The 9,897-nt window shown below is 62.7% G+C and overlaps 1 protein-coding gene across 1 annotated transcript in view; it reads right to left on the minus strand.

The window, feature by feature from the left end:
• Positions 1 to 9,895, minus strand: part of Atp13a1 (ATPase 13A1) — a gene marked incomplete at its 5' end in the record, with an annotated part of 13,526 nt that extends 3,631 nt beyond the window's left edge. The window contains 18 exons of the mRNA XM_033759409.1: positions 172 to 371; positions 1,337 to 1,445; positions 1,812 to 1,937; positions 2,398 to 2,508; positions 2,580 to 2,755; positions 3,015 to 3,172; positions 3,456 to 3,576; positions 3,652 to 3,789; positions 3,866 to 3,992; positions 4,457 to 4,512; positions 4,603 to 4,732; positions 4,963 to 5,069; positions 5,146 to 5,215; positions 5,297 to 5,452; positions 5,644 to 5,716; positions 7,294 to 7,484; positions 7,575 to 7,664; positions 9,686 to 9,895. Of these exons, the coding sequence (XP_033615300.1) occupies positions 172 to 371; positions 1,337 to 1,445; positions 1,812 to 1,937; positions 2,398 to 2,508; positions 2,580 to 2,755; positions 3,015 to 3,172; positions 3,456 to 3,576; positions 3,652 to 3,789; positions 3,866 to 3,992; positions 4,457 to 4,512; positions 4,603 to 4,732; positions 4,963 to 5,069; positions 5,146 to 5,215; positions 5,297 to 5,452; positions 5,644 to 5,716; positions 7,294 to 7,484; positions 7,575 to 7,664; positions 9,686 to 9,895 (2,349 nt within the window). The remainder of the gene's footprint in view (positions 1 to 171; positions 372 to 1,336; positions 1,446 to 1,811; positions 1,938 to 2,397; positions 2,509 to 2,579; positions 2,756 to 3,014; positions 3,173 to 3,455; positions 3,577 to 3,651; positions 3,790 to 3,865; positions 3,993 to 4,456; positions 4,513 to 4,602; positions 4,733 to 4,962; positions 5,070 to 5,145; positions 5,216 to 5,296; positions 5,453 to 5,643; positions 5,717 to 7,293; positions 7,485 to 7,574; positions 7,665 to 9,685) is intronic.
• Between the last annotated feature and the right edge of the window lie 2 nt (positions 9,896 to 9,897).

A 9,897-nucleotide genomic window follows, 5' to 3' on the forward strand; every position in this document is an offset into this window, starting at 1 on the left:
CCCACATCGGCGTGCTTGAGGGCGCCGACATCGTTGGTGCCGTCTCCGCACATGAGAGTCACGTAGCCCAGCTCCTTCAGGCTGGTGATGACGAACTCCTGTGGGCAGACGGGCTGAGTGGGGGACCTGTGCCGGCCCCAGGCCCCCGGCCCCGCCCGGCACCACACGCACCTTCTGCTTGGGGGCCACGCGGGCGAACACCTGCACATGGGGAATGAGGCGCAGCAGCTGCTGGGGGTCACTGGCTTGCAGGTGGGCCAGGCCGTCACCTGTGAGGCACAGGGCGTGCTCCCGCGCCAGCCCCTTGGGGGAGCCGGGGGCCAGGGGCAGTGCAATGCTGCCATCGATGGAGCGCCACGTGCACAGGCCACCTGGGGACAGCACTGGGTCACGGATGGCCGCTGGCTGCTGTCCTGTGCAGTGCCCGCTTGGTGACCCCTCCCACGTGGACCGTAGCCTTGTTAGGACCTGCCCGCTCTGGGCACCCACAGAACCCACAGGCACAGCCGCGGGGTCTGAGCTAGTGCCTGACACCTTGCACAAGGTGCGGGACACTGGCCCCTCTTTAGCATTTTCTCCCCCTGGTACTGGGGAGTCAAACTCAGTACCTTGCACTTGCCAGGCAGGTGTGGTGCTGCTGAGCTACACCCTCAGCCTAACACTGGCCTCTCTCTGATCAGTCCCCACCCGAAACCCTGCTTCCTCTCCATTGCCAGTGCTCCCCAGTCACCCACTTCCTCCTTCCTTCCTCTTGGCCAGGGCTCAGATGCTGTGGACAGGCAGCCCACGGGCCCTCTGGGCTGCCCTCCGCCGTCAGGCTGCAGATGCCACCTCGCCTGGGTCCCCCGCACCTGCACCCCACCTGGCCCTGTAAATGTTGGCCACCTACATCCCACGATGCCCTGCTTAAGATGCCCACTGCCAGGTCCTGCACGGAATAGAGCCCTGCCAAGGTGACATCTAGTGCCTGGGGCCTCCCCTCTGCTTGTCTAAAGAACAGGACCCCACCACAGACTCAGCTGGCTTCCTGCCCGGGTGTGGGTTAGGCAGGCTGTCCAGGGTGGCTTGGAGTGTGTGCAGGGCACGCTGTGGTGCCACACGGGGTGGTGGCAGAGATGCTGCTGTCAGTGCTGAAGGAGCGGAGAGCCGGGCACCCTGCTGGGCCCAGGAGGGCGCAGGAAACAAGGCTGGTGTGACCACCAGCGTCCTCAGACACCAAGACTGGGAGCCGGCAAAGCCATGTATGAGGCCGGTGGGGGCGAGGCCCGGCCCGTGGGCAGGAGCTGTCCCCGACCAGCACCCCCAGCACCTCTTCTGCCCAGTGTGCAGGGCTCACCCTTCTCCGAGGGGGGCTGCAGGATGAGTGTGTGGGCCTTCTCGATGAAGCGCAGCTCCTGGGCCACGTGGCAGGCGGTGAGCGGGTTATCCCCTGTGATCATGACCACCTTGGGAACAGGGGCGGGCTCAGCAGGGCAGAGCCCGAGCTACCCCGGCCCAGGGTGCTCGGTGCACCTGACGTGGGCTGGGGCCCCCGAGAGAGCCCATGCTGCCTGTTTCCCCTAGCTCCAGCCTTGGTTCCTTCTCTGGCGAGGGAGGTCTAAGGGGCTGGATGATAGGCCCTGCCTCCCGGGACGCTGGAGGGCCTGTGGAGGTGACGTAGGAGGAGCCCAAACTGATGGGTTCCCAGCTTCCCTGGCCAGCACAGAGAGCTCTTCCACTACGACTGCCCCCCAGCTGCGACCTGAGGCCTCCTCACTGTCCGGACAAGGTCAGCTCAGTCCCCTTCTGTCCCTTCCTGCTCTGGCCCATACCCGATGTGACGCGTTCTGGATCTCCCGGATCACGGCCTTGGAGTCAGCCTTGAGTGGACAGGAGACCACGATGAAGCCCACGAACTTGAGGCTGCACTCCAGGGCCTCCCGCTTCACCTCCCGGGCCTGTGGACAGTTGGGCACCTCAGCACACGTCACTCCTCCCGCCAGACCCCCGATCGTGCCTTCCCCTCCTGTGATGACCCTCACTCTTCCCCACCACAGCAGGGACGGTGGGGCAAAGCCCTGCCTGCAGGGGCTCCCGTGGTACCAGGGAGACAGGCGACACAGGTGGGGCACGGGACCAGGGGAGCGCACGTGGAGGGGATGCCCTCAGACACGGCCACCGTGAGGAGGGTAAGGCTGGTGCCCCAGGGAGCAGGGGCTTTGGGGCATAGGACTGAGGCAGGAGCCGAGCCGTGGGCGGGGGCCGTGGCTGGGACTTGGGCTCTGCAAAGAGCTGTGACCTGCCGTTAAGCTCTAGAAGAACCTGTGGCCGCGGCGGGAGACTGAAGGGGGGCCCCGGCAGACGCGGGGGAGGGGACGGGGACCCCAGCTGCCTCTTGGGCTCCCTGCGTGTCCTTACCTGTTGGTGGGTGAGGTGCCCCAGCTCCTTGTACCCCAGGGCCAGCACGCGGGCTCCCTCACGGGAGATCTCGGTGTGGATGTGGTGGTAGTCGGGTGGGCACTGGGCAAACTACAGGGAAGGCAGGGCCGTCAGCGTCCGCCCCACACCCCCCACCTGCCCCAGGCCCGAGGTTGGCTCACCATGGAATGGAGGGTTTCGGGGGCCCCCTTCACGGCCGCGATGTAGCAGAGGTCAGTGGAGCCCAGCTTCTCGTAGGAGGCCAGCACAGACATTCGCTTTAGGGCACTGGCAAAATGAAAGCGCTGGTGAATTTTCAGCCCCTGAGTTTTAATACTTCGGGGGAATACTTTCTCATCTGGAAACAAATAAGCAGAGTCCTGAGCGGCTTCATGCCAGAGGCAGCCAGGCCCCGCCCTCCGCTCAGCCTCCCCAGCTCCTCCCCGCGTGCCTGGGGCCTGTGGGAGGTGGGCACTCTGGGGACGTCTAGGGGACCCTGGCACTGTGGCTTCAGTGGGGCAGGGCTGTGTCTTGGCCTGGGGGACGCCGAGGATGTGGCCTGTCCGGGGTCCTTGCTGTGGGCCCGCCTGCAGGGTGCAGACAGCCCAGCCCCTCACCTTTGGTCAGTGTCCAGTCCACGGCCGTCAGCATGGCCTTCTCCAGGGGGTCACCCACCAGGGTGCCATCGTCCAGCTGCATGAGGGAGTGGCACGAGGCCAGGGCCCGGTGTGTCTCTACAGGGATGCTGGACACAGGGGTCACCTCCTTCCCGTCCCTGCAAGGATGCGGGAGCTGTGGGCACAGGCAGGGTCGGCCGAGTGGCGCTGAGTCTTGCCCTGGGCGGCACGCGCATGGCTTGGGGAGGAGGTGGGAACCCCCGAACACCACGCCAGCCTCCCGGGAGGCCCCAGAGGCCATGCACTGGACGAGGCCCACCGCTGGTGGGGACTGGAGACCAGGCCTGAAATGAGGGAAATCCTGGTGGTGGGGCCTCTGAGCAGTCTTCACCCGTGGGATCAGGCTGAGGTCGTCACCCCAGGCTCCCCTCTGCCGCTCACCTCAGCCCAGCCACACCACGCACCACCAGGCTGTCGCTGGTCAGAGTCCCCGTCTTGTCGAAGCAGCACACCTCCACCTTGCCAGCGAAGGGGATCCGGAAGGGCTCCGTACAGTACATATCTGGGTGGAAGCAGGGTCAGGGGCTCAGCCTGGTCCAAGCGTGCTCCGGACCCTGGCCCTGCCCGTCACACTCACAGAGCTTGGCCAGGGCGATGAGAGAGGTGTTGACAGCCAGGGACAGCTCGATGGGCAGCTCGGGGGGCACCACTGAGGTGAGGATGAGGGTGCACTCCAGGAAGAGCTTGTAGCGGTTCCGGCTGGGGTCCTTGGTGCCTGCAGAGACAGGGCTGCTGGGCTGAGGGTGGTGGACGGGGCCTTGGGGTGGGGCTGGGGGAGCCAAGGTGTTTACCCTCGATCCACACGTAGGCAGCTGCCGCAATGGCGAAGACCAGGAGGAAGAGGATGAAGATGAAGGTCTCCAGGTTGTTGGCGGTCACTCTCTTGACCCCAAAGAGGATCGTGCGCAGCAGCTTACCCTGGAGGGAGGGGTACAGAGGCCTTTCACGGAACAGGTCTGTGTGAGAGCACCATGCTGGGTTCTTTCCAGCCAAGGGCAGTGCCTGCCTCAGCCCCGTGAATGAAGCAGACACCTCCCCAGGCTGCACCCTGGCCAGGAGCGAGGAGCCGGCAGTGGAGATCGGGGCAGTGGACAGGACAGGAGAAGCGAGTGTTCCAGGAGGCTTGGCCCATGCCCGACAGGCAGGGGCCTCACTCCGCGCAAATGCTGTTTTCTGGAGCAACCACGAGTGGTTGGGGACAGCCAGCCAGCTGGCCGAGCTCCCCCGAACCTTAAGCTGTAGAGTGGGCCGGATCCCGGATCCCTCCTGTACCCCGGCCCCGGCCTTGGCATAGGCCAGTGCTGCCAGTGTGAGTCCAGGGCTGGATGCTGTGTCCACCGCCATCCCAGAGCCCACCCACTCGGGGCAGCCAAGGGTTGCACCTGGGAGGTGTTGAAGCCAGTCCGCAGGACATAAGCCACGCACCCATTGTCAACCGCTGGGGAGAGAAGCGCTGGTGTCAGCCATATCACCACGTTCCAGGCCCACGGGTGGGGACAGGGACACCCCAGGCCCGCAAGGCACCTACGCTTCAGGCCTGTGGTGGCCTTCTGGGGGGGGATGTGCTGCACAACCTTGGTGCCCCCAAAGATGACGTGCAGCCGGGAGTCGGCCTGCAGGTCCAGTAGGTGGTCTGGGCTGAGGTCCTCGATCGGCTCCTGGGGGAGAGATGGAGCAGGATGGCGGCCTCCGAGCGGGACCTGGGGCTCCTGGCCGGCCTCCCCTGCCCCCGCCCTCATTTCCCAAAGCCAGCCTCAGTCTGCCAAGGCCCCACGGCGCCCGGAGGTACCCGAGACGCCTGTGCTCTCGTCTCCAGGCCCCATTAGCGGTGGGTCCCCCTCCACGGCACTAGCTCGGATCAGCGCTGCCTGGGTAGGGCCTCCCGCACCTTCATCTGTGGCACGGACTCCCCGGTGAGCATGGCCTCGTCCACGATACAGCGGCCACGCAACAGCAGCACGTCGCACGGCACCAGGTTCTCCTGTGGAGAGCGGCCTGCAGGTGGGCAGCACGGTTGGCCAGAGGCTGGGGCAGGGCCCCCCAGCCCCGGCTGCTACAGAACTGGCCTCACCGATGGACACGATGTCCCCAGGCACAATCTCGTCGCTGGCGATGGGCCTCCACTTGCGGCTCCGGTAGACCTGGGTGGGCGGGGTGGCGTCGGTGTGGGCGGTGCGTTCATGTCACACCCACCCCAGGCCCAGCAGAGCCCCGACCCGCACCTGGATCATGTGCGGCTTGTTGCCCATCTTGCGGATCTCCGACATGTTCCGCATCTGCTGCTGCACCAGGGACGCCTCGAAAGCCACCAGCATGGACAGCGTGAAGACACTGTAGTACCAGTACTCGTCCAGGCACCAGAGCCCCACACAGAAGACCTGCGGGACGGGACGGGATGTTGGCTGCTCTGTCCTTGCCCCTGCCCCGTCCCAGGAGCTGCATGCAAGAAGCTGAGGAACACAGGCAACAACCGTCCTGCCCAGGGCTCTGGGTTTGGAGGTGGCAGAGAGGCTTGCTCAGGCTGTGACAGCGCCGAGGAAGGGGACAAGGGACCAAGCTGCTGCTTTACCTGAAACACGAAGAAGGGGGCTGTGGCCCTCTCCTTGAAAAGCTCGGAGAAGTCGGGCACCACCATCTCAGCCCTGCAAGAGACCAACGTACACTCTGTTCCCCAACACCTCCGCCCGGGGACACTGCAGGCCTGCCGGGGACAGGGAAACCACACAGGTGTCGCAAGCCTGGGTGAGCTTCCACACAGGAGGCTCTACCCGACCCCACGAAGAAGGGGGCTGTGGCCCTCTCCTTGAAAAGCTCGGAGAAGTCGGGCACCACCATCTCAGCCCTGCAAGAGACCAACGTACACTCTGTTCCCCAACACCTCCGCCCGGGGACACTGCAGGCCTGCCGGGGACAGGGAAACCACACAGGTGTCGCAAGCCTGGGTGAGCTTCCACACAGGAGGCTCTACCCGACCCCCGCTGCCCTCACGGCCGCACCAGCCCCCTTCTGAGGCATCGGGGTCTGCAAGCGGGGACAGCAAGCGTTGGTGGGTGCTGGGCCAAGGAGGGCGCCTTGAAGCTGCAGATGAGACCCGCAGCCCGGCACTGGGGGATACAGAGGTGAGCCCAACCCCACAGAATGGGGTTTTCCCAAACACGCCCTGGAGGAAAGCCCCGGAACCCCAGAGCTCAGTCCAAGGGTGTCTTCCAGGGCATGGACTGTGTGGTGGCCCAGTCTAAGGGATCAGCCAACGAGGGCTGTCCTCGCCATGCCCGTGAATGGAAGGGATGCTCCCAGGCACGGTGGGACACGGCAGCAGGCAGACAGCACGGTCCCACGCCGTGAAGCTGTCCAGAGCACGGCCCCCCACCCCCGCCAGGTGCCTGTGCCCCAGCAAGCACGGCGGCACCAGGCATCCTGTCCTGGGGCAGCAAGGTGGCCGGCCTCGGGGTGGGGCAGCAGATGCTTCCCCAAGTTATGACAGACACTTTTACAGTTTCTGAAAAGCCACAGGGCCAGGACAGAATGTCTTGGGAGCCCTGTGGTTTCCACGTTGAGAAGCACAGTCATGGTGGCCCACATGGGGGCTCCGAAGCCTGGCTTTACACCGCCCCATCCCAGCTGCACGTTCAGAGGTGGCTTCGGTGGGGATGAAGAGAGTGTTGTGAGGCCCCTCTTCATCCCAGTACACCAGAGGCCTCGGCCATCGAAGCCTCTCCTTTGTGCTGGGATGGAGCCCAGGGCCTCACGCAGGACACCGGTGTCCTGTTACCGAGCTGCACCCCAGACCGCTTCAGGCTTGTATTTTGCTACAGGGTCTCGCCAAGTTTCCCAGGCTGACCTTGAACTTGAGATCTTCCTGCCTCAGTCTCCTCCGAGTAGCTGGGATCATAGGCAGTTAACATCTTTCTATCACTATTTCTAAAGTGCTGAGATACGGACATGCAGAACAAGGAAGGTGGAAATTTGAACAAAACAACTTAAAAATGAAGAGGGGACCCGGAAGAGAGGCAACTCAAGGAAGGAGAGCTGAATGCCCTGAGGGGCAGGCTGGGCTGGGCTCTGGGCAGGCAGGCGTGGTGGAGAGCAGGGTGGCACATGCTCCGCCAAAGGTACCCCATTCTCTGGGCGACCCTGGCCAAAGGCAGACTCTGCCCACTTCCTGGGAGCGGGAGCAGAGTGGAAAGGAAAAAGGGGTTGCCGGAAGTCAGGGACTCACTTGTTGCTCCCAAATTTCTTCTCAGCAGCCCGGATCTCCGCATCTTCCTGGAACCCTCTGTGGCTCTGGTAGAAGGAGAAAGCGTTTCCCACAGGAAAGGCCACGGGAAGGAACTGCTTCTTTTCCAGGGCGTCATAGGAGTATTTGATCTTCTGGAATTCGAAGGACAGCACTTCCAGACCATGTTCGCCCTGCGGGGGAAAGGTTATGTTGGCGGCAGTGCCCGGGAATCTCTTCCAAGTCCCTGTTGTCGGGTCCCTAGGCAGGTAGGTGATCCCTACCTTGTCTCGGTGCAGGGCCACGAGCTCGGTGGAGCCATTGTTGGGGGTCGGCATCACCTTCACAAAGGTTGCTTTGCTGGGGTCGTATTCCTGCCAGACAGGAAAAGCACTGCCACTGAGCCTTCTCAGCTTATGGGTCCACGGCCCCATGGGAAGGGGGCGGGGCTGCCACTGGGCTCCGGTGCCACTCCCCGGGCTGTCGCTGGGACGAGATACCCCCGCACTGTGCCTCTGGACTGTATCATAAAGATGGGGTCGCGGAGAGCACTGGACATCCTGGGGCCTGGTGACCCAAACTCAGAGAGGAAGGACACCACCAGGCGTCTTGTGTGTACGAGGTTCGCAAGATCAAAACCCATCCGCTCTCACTCCGCTTCTCCGCCACTGCGGGAACGCGCATTCAGAGCTGGCTCCCCACCCTCACGCCTCAGGCCTCTGCTTAAATGTCACCTTCTCAGGAGCCCTCCCCAGCTGTCCAGTCTAAAGTCCTCTGGCATCTCTGTTATCGCTCTCTAGCACCCACCGCTGAATGTTTTCTTTTCTCCCACTAATGCCACAAAGGCAGCAGACTCTGCCAGTGGTCCACGCTGTTACCTAAGACACAGGAAGTGCTCCCTCAATTCCGGGAGCTGTACCCATTCCCCGCCGCCCTGCTAGACCCTGTGACGACTTGAGGGTAGAAGGAGGAGAGAGAGCAGCACAGTGATGACCCTAATCCCACGCCACACCTTAGGAAACGCACGGGCCTGCAAGGCAGAGTGAAAACAGCAACACCACCGAACTGTGAACTCCAGGAACGTCCCGGGAGAAAAGCGCAAGGCACAGAAGTGGTGCTGGCTCCACGGTGGGCGCTTTACAGATGTCACCTTGGTAGGGTGGCAGCTTCTCGCAGCAGCACCAGGAGGTTAGGTGTTACGGCTCTCACTTTACAGACATGGGAAACTGAAACCCGCAGTAGAAGCGGTGGCCTAGGATGTGATGCAAACCCAGATCTGAGTCTCCCAACTTGGCTCCTCCCACTCCTCCATCCCTGGAGAGGAAATCTGTCCGTACACACTATTTAGCTAGCGGCCAGCAGGCAGCTGGAAGTCTTGGGGGACCACTTCCAAGACTCAACTTCCTTCCTTTGAATTGTCCCTTGCTGCAGTTTTCCTCTGTACCAACCAAAGTCATCAATCCCAGAGGTGCTGGCTTTTCGGAGAGAAGCCTTACTGAGGAGAGAATGAGGACTCAATGTACAATCCAGCCAGAGAGGAGGACAGCCTCTCTGTCCTTCCTGCAGCCCCGATGCTGTCCCCTGTCCCTCTCCATGCCTGGGATTAGGACAGAGGCTTGCTGGAGGTATACCTCAATGCCCCGGGTTCCAAACTTGGTATTATTATCTGTGTCAAGTGGTGCAGCCAGCCACTAAATGTCAACTGCCGACTGCAGCCCAGGCTGTGTATCTCTGTCACTGCCTTCTGTGGTAGTACTCGTTCACCCCGCACCACACCTGTGGGTGCTGCACTCTGATCTGATCCCACCATCACCACACTTATCTTACAGAAAGACAGGCCAAGCTGTTAAGTCGCTTACTCACAAAGAGCTCCTGCTCATCTTAAACACAGCAATTACTGCATTGCGTGCTCCTTTTAGTGTAGTACGGAACGGAGGATGAGCACTGGACGGCAGCACTTGGTTTTAGGGCCAGATTTCATAGGTGGGGGGGGGATCCATCCCACACAGCTGCCTCACACTTTGCAAAGGAAGGCAGGAAACACTGGGGAGGGAGGGCAGTGCCGTTTCCAAGGAAACAACGGAGTACTGGCGGGTAAGGAGTTACCATTACGAAGACCCATCAGACAACAACCCCGGCTGGGCTCTGCGAAAGCCTTTCTTTAGCTTAGTGACCCTAAATGACCACACCGGGAAGGAATTACAGAGGTAGAAAATACAGTAACACGCATCATGGTTGCACACAAGTCAGCAGTGGCGTCAGGATTGAGCCCGAGCTCAAAAGCAGAGGGCGCCGCTGGGGACCCAGGCCTAGCGGACGGGAGGCTCCGGACGGACAGGGGACCCGCGACGAGGCCGTATGGCGCCAGGGGTCGGGCTCGTGAGCGCGCACTTACCGGGGTGCAGGTGAGCGCGCAGTGCGCGTGCACGGACCAGTGCCCAGAGAGAACGGTGAGCACGTGCGCGAGGCAGATGGTGGCGAGTACCAGTAGCGCGGCCTCGGGGACTTGAGCCCAGTTACTGCCCCAACCCCAGAAGCCGGCGGCCGCGGCTCCCAACCAGGCCGGGTAGAGGAGCCCCGCGAACGGCAGCACTGTGAGGCGCCGCA

This window comes from Fukomys damarensis, unplaced genomic scaffold (assembly GCF_012274545.1).
Source record: "Fukomys damarensis isolate Sample0158 unplaced genomic scaffold, DMR_v1.0_HiC HiC_scaffold_37, whole genome shotgun sequence".
NCBI classification, from domain to species: domain Eukaryota; kingdom Metazoa; phylum Chordata; class Mammalia; order Rodentia; family Bathyergidae; genus Fukomys; species Fukomys damarensis.